We start from the raw sequence: 12,178 nt of genomic DNA, 5'->3' as shown, positions 1-12,178 counted from the left end.
GGAGAAATGTAAAAAGGGACTAAATTAAGTAGTGGTACACAACGTTTAAAGGATAGATAGTCACTAGGATATGAAATTAACCTGAGTAGGATTTGCCTTATAGGATAAAGTTTGAGCAATTAATATCACAAAAAAAAAATTATATTTGAGATAGTTGATACTAGCTAGTGAAAGATGGTACAAGGAATTGCACAGTAGTGTAGTAGGAACATACACTAGTTGGTTATTTGTAATTTGGGAGCAAAGGGAAAATTTGGTAAGATTGTAAGAGAATTATAACAGTGCTTAAGTAGGAATAACTGGTAATACAAATATTATTATAGAGTAAGTATCTTATTATCAAATAATAAATTGTGAATGGGAGATCTGGGAAGATAACACAAATTGAGTCACACAAGGAACTGTGTGGGACACATGGGATAATGAGGTAGTAAATACTGTCCGGGAGGTGATAGTACAGGGATTAATTCAATAATGGCATAACAACATACAATAACGTAGTACAAAGATTTGATCACTAATATCAGTCAGATTCTGTAATGTTTACGTCATGAAGGAAGTTTGCTAGTTCGTTTTCATTTGTAATATAGTACACATGGCCTACATTTGTTTTTCTTACTAGAATTTGTCCATCACGTACAAAGCACTGGTGAATTTTATCATTCTCACGTTTCAGTTTTCTCACTCTGTACAGGATGTTGAGTTGTTTTCTTGTGAGACCCTCGTTTATGTATGTATCTATTTTTGCTTTAATAGATGAACTTATTAGGTCTTTTTTTTCTGTCTTGTGTGTGAAATCTGAGCATAACACTTTTTCTCCCATGGTTCCCTTGTAACTGTGATTATTTTATTTCCGACACTGGCACACTAACATGTAGGTGGTCTTGTATGATCTGAAGAGTTGTAGCTTTGCAGTTGGTATGGTTTAATTCACTAGGAAAGAGTGGACTGTTAATCACTACTGCATTGGCTAGCTTATCTTGCTCTGCCTTATCTTGGTAAGCAAAATAATGGTTCAATTGGGTATCCATATTTATTTTCCAGTCCTTGACGGCATCTTCAACCTTCGTGTTTAGGGAAGTTATTTGATCTATGTGACTGGCTATGACTGCTTGGAGGGCCTTGCCAAAATCAGCCATGCCAGTTGATTTTAGCTGTTGTTCAGGGCTGTTGATCTTATTCTCAAGGTGAAGTAACTTAGATTCATGGTTTGTTATTGTTGCGCGAAGGGCCATATTTTCAGTACGAAGATTCAAGTTATCCGCCGTTAAGGTGGTAATGTAATTCTGTAGAGTGTCAGGATCATTAGTCATACCTGGGACCATATCAGATGGGTTAAATCCTATGAAGGTAGTAGATGTAGAGAGGGAATCAGTCACGGTTGGTGTTGTAGTCGAGTTGCCTTGGTTGGTGGGCGAGGGGGAGTCGGCCATGTTTGTTGTTGGTGATGCGTCGCTCTGGGTGGTGAAGGGGGTGGATGGGGCACCGGCGTCCTGCTGGGATTAGTAAATGTTATTTAGTTATTACTGTACAATATTTTAGCTAAACAAATGAACATGTTGACTGATGTTTAATGTAATTTTGTATGCTTTATTATAGTGCAACAGGTTATTAAATCTAGAATCATTGTTTTTTATAAACAGACTCAGGTCGTGATCGGAAAAGGCGCCGTACTGATGCTGTTGAAATTGAAGACCGTCTCGAGTCTTTGATTATTCGTGTGGGAGAAAAGGTCAGTTGGCATGATGCTTTTTTTTACACTAATTGCATTATCATGTAATTTAACAAAGGTCTTGTAACAGATTAATATATTGTACATATATATAAAGTTGAAGGGGGTAGGAGAGTTTCAGTCGGGAAGAAATAAATGGGATTAGGTCAGAAGTTTCTAATAGAGCTAAGGAAGAGTAGCAATAATGTTGAAAAACAAATTATGGCAGGAAAAGAAGGAATATAAATGTATAAATTCAAGGGTTATGTGGAATAAAATAAGGGATGTGAAAAATGGGTTATAGTGTTTATACACCTGGAGAAGAGAGAAGTGTAGAGGAGAGAGAGAGATTTTGGGAAATGTTGAGTGAATGTGTGGGGGAGATTTGAACCAAGTACTTGTGGTTGGGTATCTCAATGCTAAAGTGGGTAAAAATGTTGTAGCGAGAGTAGTAGGAAAATTTGGGGTGCCGGGGTAAATGAAAATGAGGAGCCTTTAATTGAACTGTGTAGAAAGAGGTTTGGTAATAAGTGATACATATTGTATGAAAAAGAGGATAAATAAGTATACAAGATGTGATATAGCACATAATGAAAGTAGTTTGTTAGATTATGTATTGGTGGATAAAAGGTTGATGGGTAAGCTTCAGGATGTACATGTTCATAGAGGGGCAACAGCTATATCGGATCATTATCTAGTTGTAGCTACAGTTAGAGTAAGAGGTAGATGGGACAAAAGGAAATTGGCAACAGTAAGTAAGAGGAGGAGGAAGATAGGGTGAGATATAAGCAACTATTGGGAGAAAGGTGGACTAGTGCAAGTATGGGTAGTGGGGGGGGGGGGATTGAAGAGGAATGGGATAGTTTTAAAAATGCAGTATTAGAAGTTTGTGGCTATAGGAGGGTGGATGCAGAAGGAAAGAGGAATGATTGGTGGAATGATGAGGAAGAGGGTACTTTAAAAGAGAAAAAGGTAGCTTATAAGAGGTGTTTACAAAGCAAAAGTGATATAAGAAGGGCAGAGTACATGGAAAGTAAAAGAAAGATGAGGAGAGTGGTGAGAGAGTGCAAATGAAGAGCAGATGATAGAGATGGAGAGGCACTGTCAAGAAATTTTGCTTATGTAAGAATTTAGAGATAAAAAAGAAAGCCTAGGGAACTAATAGATTTGTCAGTTAAAAACAGAGTAGTTTGAGTTAGTAGATGGGGAGCTGGAGGTATTAGGCAGCTGGCGGGAATATTTTGAGGACCTTTTAAATGTTGATGAAGAAGGGGAAGCAGTAATTTCATGCAATGGCCAGGGAGGTGTAACATCTTTTAGGAGTGAAGAAGAGCAGGATGTGAGTGTGGGGGAGGTGCATGAGGCATTATGTAGAATGAAAGGGAGTAAAGCAGATGGAACTGATGGGATCATGACAGAACTGTTAAAAGCAGGGGGAGATATAGTGTTGGAGTAGTTGGTATTTTTGTTTAATGTATGAAAGAGGGGAAGGTACCTAGGGATTCCTTTATATAAAGGGAAGGGGGACAAAAGAGATTGTAAAAATTACAGGGAAATAAGTTTACTGAGTATACCAGGTAAAGTGTATGGTAGGGTTATTATTGAAAGAATTAGAGGTAAGACAGAGAGCAGGATTACAGATGAGCAAGAAGGCTTTAGAATGGGCAAGGGGTGTGTAGATCAGGTGTTTATATTGAAGCATGTATGTGAACATTATGTTGATAAAGGTAGGGAAAGTTTTCATTGCATTTATAGATTTAGAAAAGGCACATGATAGAGTGGATAGGGGAGCAATGTGGCAGATGTTGCAAGTGTATGGAATAATAAGTTATAGGTGCTGTAAAGAGATTTTATGAGGATAGTGAGGCTCAGATTAGGGTGTGTAGGCAAGAGGGAGATTACTTCCCAGTAAAAGTAGGTCTTAGACAGGGATGTGTAATGTCACCATGGTTGTTTAACATATAGATGAAGTTGTAAATGAAGTAAATTCTAGGGTGTTGGGGAGAGGGGCAGAATTAAATTATGGGGACTCAAATACAAAATGGGAGTTGACACAGCTACTTTTTGCTGATGATACTGTGCTCTTGGGGGATTCTAAAGAAAAGTTGGAAAGGTTAGTGGATGAGTTTGGGAGTGTGTGTAAAGGTAGAAAGTTGAAAGTGAACATAGATAAGACTGAGGTGATGAGGGTATCATACAATTTAGATAAAGAAAAATTGAATATCACATTAGAGGGAGGGAGTATGGAAGAAGTGAATGTTTTCAGATATTTGGGAGTTGACTTGTCAGCAGGTGGGTTTTTGAAGGATGAGGTTAACCATAAAATTAATGAAGGAAGAAAGGTGAGTGGTGCGTTGAGGTATCTGTGGAGAGAAAAAACGTTATTTGTGGAGGCAAAGAAGGGAATGTATGAGAGTAGTAGTATCAACACTTACATGGGTTTGGAGCACGGGTCGTAAATGCTGCAGTGAGGAGGTGGCTGGAGGCAGTGGAGATGTCCTGTCTAAGGGCAATGTGTGATGTAAATATTATGCAGAGAATTCATATTGTGGAAATTAGGAGGAGGTGTGGAGTTACTAAAGATATTAGTCAGAGGGCTCTGGAGGGGCTGTTGAGGTGGTTTGGTCATTTAGAGAGAATGGAAGGAAGTAGAATGACTTGGAGAATGTATAAATCTGTAGGGGAAGGAAGGCTGGGTAGGGGTTATCCTTGAAAGGGTTGGAGGGAGGAAGTAAAGGAGGTTTTGTAGGCGTGGGATTGAACTTCTATTAAGTGTGCGTGAGCGTGTTGGATAGGAGTGAATGGAGATGAATGGTTTTTGAGGCCTGTTGAGCTGTTGGAATGTGAGAAGGGTAATATTTTGTGGAGGGATTCAGGGAAACTGGTTAACTGGATTTGAGCCCTGGAAATGGGAAGTACTGTGCCTGCACTTAGGAGGGGTTTGGGATATTGGCAGTTTGAAGGGACGTATAAGCTGTCATATGTGAGCGCCACTGCAAAGACAGTGATTATGTATGAGTGATGGTGAAAGTGTTGAATGATGAAAGTTTTTTCTTTCTTTTGGGTCACCCTGCCTCGGTGAAAAACATATTTCTATTGTGTTATACTGTACATATATAATGTAAACTATTTCTAATAAGTATGTAATACAGATCCTAAATTGGATTTAAATTTGATGTTATAGCAAAGTAATATTTGCCATTTTATTAAGTTATTGATTAATTACAGTAGTTTGAGGAAGTCATGTTAACTAGGTGGCTACAAGCTACAAAGTAAATGTAAACCTAACTTTAATAATTTTTATAGAAACTCAGCTGAAACATGATATTGTAGACATTTATGACTTGCCTGGGTACTTGGCCCTACATAACTAGAAGTGGTTTAAGAATTTAAAGAGGATGGCATAGAATATGACAACCAGGATGGTTTATCTCAGGTAGTGGGTCATCCCAAGAAGGGTTGGAGGGAAGGGGTAAAGGATACTTGAGAGCTAGAGGTTTGAATATCTGGTATACAGTGGAACCTCAAATTTCGAACTTATCCGATCCAGGAGCTAGTTCTAAATTCGAAAAGTCTGAAATTCGAAGCAATATTTCCCATAAGAAATAATGGAAATACAATTAATCAGTTCCAGAAACCCAAAAATATTCACAAAAAAAAAAAATACATTTTATAGAGATTAATTACAGTTTTACATACACACAACAAATGCTATAGTCTTTAATTATGTATAGTAATATAAAATAACATTTTTACTTACCTTTATTGAAGATTGGTGATGGCATCTGGAAGATAGAGAGGAGGAGAGAGGGAGTTGGAGTTATTGTTTGGAAGGAGAATCCCCGTCCATGAGGACTTAGGGTATCAAAGCCCTCTCTGGGGTTGCTTCCCTTCTCTGTATTTTAATGCCACTAGGACCAGCTTGAGAGTCATTGGACCCCAGTCTCACAAAATAACTGTCTACAGTCCTCTGTTTCTGTCTCACAAAATAACTGTCCACAATCGTCTGTTTCTGTCTCACAAAATAACTGTCCACAGTCGTCTGTTTCTGTCTCACAAAATAATTGTCCACAGTCCTCTGTACATCCTGGCAAGCTCAACAAGTCTCACTCCAATCTCATACTTCTGTATTATTTTCTTCTTCACATCTATGGTGTTTCTCACTTTCTTTACCACAGGGGTACTGCTAGCAAGTTTCTTTGGGCCTATGGCAGCTTATTTCACAGCCCCACAAGCACTAAACACAATTAAATAATCGTGAAATGTGTGAATGAGATCGCAGGTTAGTGTTCACTCAAGCATAAACAAAGCTAGACTGCTCACGGCGCCTACCCGGGGACGCGGACAGAGCGGGCCAGCGGACAGGTCCCGTATCCAGCGGTCCGAAAATAGGGGCACTTTCGATAATAGGGACACTGTCCGAAAAAAATGGTCTTATTTTCGAAACGTTCGATATGTGATACGTTCGATTTTTGAGGTTCCACTGTACCTTTTTGAGCAAGTTAGATCAAAGTGAATGGATAACTCCAACAATTATGTAAATAAAATCACCACATAAGAATGAGTTGTTTTCAGTATTTTGCTAGTTTTAAGTGAAATGTCTGCAATAAAGACCTCATATTCATATTAAGAAGCTGACTTGTTATTTCCAATAAAAGTACTTTGAGATGAAGGAAAGTTGTTTTGATCATAGAGCACATCATCCCTGGAGAGCAACCTTGAAGGTCTGGCAAGTGTTCTGGAAGCTGACATCAATAATTACAAGAGTAAGATTCTTAAGATTCTCAGTGATTGTGCTGTAAAGATGCCAGAAAAGACTACTATATACACTACGCTGGTTGGCCTTCTAAATGCTAAGAATTACAACTTCGGTGGAGAGGTAATTGTATTTTATTTTATTTTTACGATGTTGTAATAGACTTGTCATGTCTTTGCTAACTTTAATGGTTTTGAATAAATAATAAATAAAATTCATATTGCCTTTTGAGACAAAAGGCTTATTTGGAAAAGAAAAATAATGTAATTTATAATTGTGGGTTAATAATGAACTATGTATTCCAGTTGTATTATTTTGACTTACTCTTTTGTATTTTATAAATGTTTCCTAATTTTTGTCTAGATTTTGTAATTGCTTATTAAAAGTTAGGGTAGCAGAGATTTGTTTGTTGTATCCCATCTTCCGTATTGAGTTTGTCATATACATTAATTTATGAAAAGTTCCCAGTTAGTGTCACACACATTTCATTGTCTAGGATCCCATTCCAGCAGTCAGCCTCTGTTTGTGAAGACATATTTTTCTAGTATACTTTTACATCACTTATTTTCCCAGTTTACACTTGGGGTCTTGTGTTCTTCATGTTGTTGGTTGTAAAAATCTTCTGCAGCACTTTATATTTATTTATTTTAGGTTTTTATGATCTTGTTCTGTATTATCATGACCTAGCACTTTTCAGGATTAACCCTTTCAATGTCAGTCCCGTAACATTACGGCTTGCAAGCCAGTGTTGGTTGCACTGGTAGGCTAATGTTGACCTACCAGTGGGAGAAAGCTGGTAGGCCTACATATGAGAAAATGGGTGTGAGTGGTATAAAAAATCCTGCAGCATGCAGTGCATAATAAAAAAAAAAACACTGACCGTGTTTTTGGCTTAAAACACAGACGTTGTGGTGTATTTTCGTATAGTATTTAAGGTTGTATTTTTGTTTTCTTGGCCTCATTAGATAGAATGGAAGATAGACAGTAGACCGTCATTTAGCACGAGTTTATTTGGCACGATTTGGGTATAGCATGTTTGAAGAATTGCGGCACAATTTTATGTAACACGTCATATGATGAATTTAACACGGTTCAGTTTGCAGGAAGGAAAAAAACTTCCCTTTTCCTCTAGCGGCTGCTTTGTTGTGGTTCAGCGGGGCAGACCTCCCATCGTCTCCAGCCACCTTCCCCAACACCACCCTACCATCAAAGCATTCATACTTCATACATGTCCAGTCCAACTTCTCTGCTACAAGCTTGTGATTGTGAATTGTGTTTTGATCTTTTAATTGCTATATCTGGTATCTGCCAAGCAATCATGACACCCAGAAGGCATACCAGTGTTGCTCAAAGTTGCAAGAAAAGGTGTAAGCATTTAATTAAGTCTTAGAATTAATGAAGGAAACAAAGATATTAGACAAGACATCCTGTGGCCATAATGAAGTGTTACTTTGTACACATAAAAAGAGGTAAACATAAGTTTGTGTGGCTGACTGACTGAATGATTTGACTGACTTATTGAATGATTTACTGAATGACTTGACTGACTTACTGAACAACTTGACTGACTTATTGAACATCTTACTGAATGACTTGACTGACTTACTGAATAACTTGACTGACTTATTGAACAACTTACTGAATGACTTGACTGACTTATTAAATGACTCGACTGACTTACTGAATGATTTGACTGACTTACTGAATGACTTGACTGACTTACTGAATGACTTGACTTACTGAACAACTTGACTGACTTGCTGAACAACTTTACTGACTTACTGAACAACTTTACTGACTTACTGAACAACTTTACTGACTTACTGAACAACTTGACTGACTTACTGAACAACTTGACTGACTTGCTGAACGACTTGACTGACTTGCTGAGTGACTTGACTGACTTACTAAATGACTTGACTGACTTAATGAATGACTTGACTGACTTAATGAATGACTTGACTGACTTACTGAATCACTTGACTGACTTACTGAATCACTTGACTGACTTACTGAATCATTTGACTGATGTATTGAATCATTTGACTGATGTACTGAATCATTTGACTGATGTATTGAATCACATAACTGACTGAATGACTTCAAGTAAGACACTCCACTACAACCATTAACATCAGTACCAGAACCTCTACCATCCACCTCAGCCCAGTAGGGCCACAGCATAACTCTCCACTTATTTATTTATTTATTTATTTTACATATTTATTTTGTCTTTGCAAACAGTACTTTGAGATTTTATATTTACAATAGACCTCCTGTATAGAGTCAGAAAACTTAAGCGGGAGAATAACGACACAATACACCAATGCTTCACACGGGATGGGAAAATTCTTGTTAGGAAAACAAATGTAGGTCAACTGTACACAATCACGAACGAGAATGATCTATCACGATTTCTCAGGGATACTAATCTTACAGAGAATAACTAAACAATGTCCAACTTAAAAGCCTACGTAGTGTAGTGTATGTTTTGCTCCATTATTGTTCAAATTTCATTGTACAATCAACTACCTCATTTTGTGATTTTACTAGTATGCATAAGTCACCTTATGTGATTTTCTTATTTACTATTGTTCGCTTAAACATTAGCTGAATTGATACTTTCTCTGTCCATATTACTACCTCATATTTTTTTAAATACTATCAATTGATATTACTTACTAAAATTAATATTTATCATTTTTACTAAAATTTCAATTTACTCTTAACATTTTTGACATTTAATAACCATTACTTGTCTAATTACCTTTACCTGTTTTAATACCACATTTACTATCTTAGAGTACTCTTAATTACCTTGTACTGCCATATAACCTCTAGTATAACTACCAGTGCAATATTGAATGAAATAAACATTACTTTTTCACTTTTTTTTGTAATCATTATTACTTACTAAAATTTTATTAAACACCATATTTACTACCAGTCAATTTTACTTTTGTACATTAAACAATATCTTATACTTCCCATAACATTTTGTTGCCAAATTTTCAAGTTTGTATATTCAACCCCAACCTTTATATTATCCTTTGTATCTGTGTACCTGGGTACCTGTCTACCATCTTACTATCATATTATAACCAAGACATTACCATTGTTATTTTTTTACTATTATTCTTTTGGTACTTTAATTGTGAATTTTATTTTGTCAATTTAAATCTAGTTATAATCTTGATCTTGTCAACAACCTATACCAGACTCTAGTGCAATTGCAAGTACCATTTCAAATTGTATTTTTATATTATAAGTTTATATTATAATTCCTACCATCTGTCCATTTAACTTTGTTTACCATTACTTAATTTTAGTCCCTTATATATTTTCTCCTTTATTTTAGCTTTATATAACTACCCTAGTTTATATATTCACAATTGTTAAAATAATCAAGGTGCTATTCTCAGGTGCTAAAGTAGAATAAGTTAACAATTTTGCCATTATATTCCAAAGCTCATTTATTTGATTACCACTTTATTGTTCACCACAACCTATATTAGTCCCTTTTATATTATAATTTTATACTATAATTCTAACTTTAAAAAATTACCTTTATAGTACTACCTACTATCATATTCCCAAGTGCCATTATTTGATCATCACTTTATTTGTGTTAGTCCCTTTTATAATGTCTCCTTTATTTTAGCTTAAAAAAAAAAAAAAAAAACTACCTTAGCTCATTATTTTACATTTGTTAAATAATTCAGGTGCTATTTTTTAGCTTAAGACTATTTACTTTGTTTTATACTTAATTCTAACTATAGATTCACTACAAATCTTATGATTACAAGCATTGATCCTGATACCAACCTCTTATTTAATGACTTAAATGAATCAAACAGTTACTGTAATTACTACACTGCAGAACAATCAAAGGCACTTCTCAGTGCCAACAACAACATAACTATCTTTAACTACAATATCAGATCTTTAAGCAAGCATTACGATGACCTCATAGCATTACTAAATTCCTTACATGCCAATATGTCCATCATTACACTAACTGAAACCTGGCTAAAGCCTGATAGTACAGATGTCTATGCCATTCCCGGTTACACAGCCATACACAACTGTAGGCCAGACCAACAAAGGGGTGGCACAGCCATATACTACTCAGACCAACTAGAATGTATCACTAATACTTGCACAAGGGATGAACATGGGGAATATATAATAGCTAAATTCAAATCCAAATACCTACAAAAACCTCTCACATTGATAAACATCTACAGAGTTCCACAGTCAAACATTAGCCAATTTAGTCAAAACCTAGGAAGTATGATAACTGATGCACGCATGAACAAAGATCACTTACTACTCTCAGGTGACTCCTGCAAGACCAGGACCCACACGTTACTGAATTCACAAACACAATGAGTAACTGTATGTTACTACCAACAGTAACAAAACCTACAAGAGTTACAGAGACTAGTGTTTCCCTACTTGACCACATCTGGACCAACACCATATCCCCTTTAAAATCAGGCATAATTATAGATAATACCACAGACCACTACCCTACTTTCCTCATAACAACTCTTGGTAAACTACCCCAAGACACTACTAAAGTCACCTTCAGACTTCACAATAATAACTTCACAACAGCAGTAGCAAACATTGATTGGCACACTGAGCTAGAAATCTATACAGATATTGACGAATGTATAAATAATTTTCTAAAAAAGACCCAATACCTCTATAACAAGCACTGCCCTAAAAAAAACTAAACAAATGACAGCTAAGAGACTGAACAGTCCCTGGCTAACACCCAGCATTCTCAAATCCATAAATACAAAACACCAATATGAAAAACAGTACAGAATGGGTCACATAACCAGAGACCAAACAAAACGTTACTCGTCAATCCTAACCAGCCTGATAAGAAGGGCAAAAAAATTGTATTATGAGAACAGATTATCCAACTTACGAGGTGATATAAAAAAGACCTGGAAAACCCTATCAGAAATTCTGGGAACAAAAAAGATATCACGAAATAACGAAATAAAATTAGCAAAATCAGATGAACCCCAACTCCCACCAACAGAAACAGCAAACAGACTCAATGATTTCTTCTCCACTATAGGACAAAACCTTGCCAATAAAATCCCAAGCTCAGATACCCCACCAAATGACTACCTCACCGGCAACTACCCGAACACACTGTTCCTAGCTCCGACTAACCCATACGAAGTCTCCCTTATTATCAACGCACTAAAAAACAAGGCAGGAGATTTAAATACCTTACCACCCTTTATATACAAAAAAGTGTCACAAGTGCTATCACCAATCATTGCAACACTCTTTAACAAATCCATTGAATCCTCCACCTTCCCTACAGTACTCAAAATAGCAAGGGTCACCCCGATCCACAAAGGAGGAGACCAAACAGAGTTGAATAACTATAGGCCAACATCCAACTTCACCCTCTCTCAAAAATCTTCGAAAAATTAATTCATAAACGAATCTACTCCTACCTTATCTCCCAAAACATACTCAACCCCTGCCAGTTTGGATTCAGGCCTAATAAAAATACTAATGATGCTATTATACACATGCTAGAACATATATACACTGCAATAGAGAAAAAAGAAGTCCCACTGGGGATCTTCATTGACTTACGTAAAGCTTTTGATACAGTTGACCATGACTTGCTCCACGTAAAATTGTCACACTATGGTATAAGAGGGCACTCCGTC

The 12,178-nt window shown here is 36.5% G+C and overlaps 1 protein-coding gene across 3 annotated transcripts in view; it reads left to right on the top strand.

Annotated features, from left to right (window-relative positions):
- The window catches only part of Cbp80 (Nuclear cap-binding protein subunit 1), a 352,041-nt gene that overhangs the window by 30,462 nt on the left and 309,401 nt on the right, over positions 1–12,178 (top strand). For all 3 annotated transcript variants that reach the window (XM_070090600.1, XM_070090590.1, XM_070090603.1), the window contains exons 2-3: positions 1,644–1,732; positions 6,405–6,590. In XM_070090600.1, coding sequence (XP_069946701.1) covers positions 1,644–1,732; positions 6,405–6,590 — 275 coding nt within the window. The remainder of the gene's footprint in view (positions 1–1,643; positions 1,733–6,404; positions 6,591–12,178) is intronic.

Source organism: Cherax quadricarinatus, chromosome 3 (assembly GCF_038502225.1).
Source record: "Cherax quadricarinatus isolate ZL_2023a chromosome 3, ASM3850222v1, whole genome shotgun sequence".
NCBI lineage: Eukaryota > Metazoa > Arthropoda > Malacostraca > Decapoda > Parastacidae > Cherax > Cherax quadricarinatus.
This window is presented reverse-complemented; position numbering and strand designations above follow the sequence as displayed.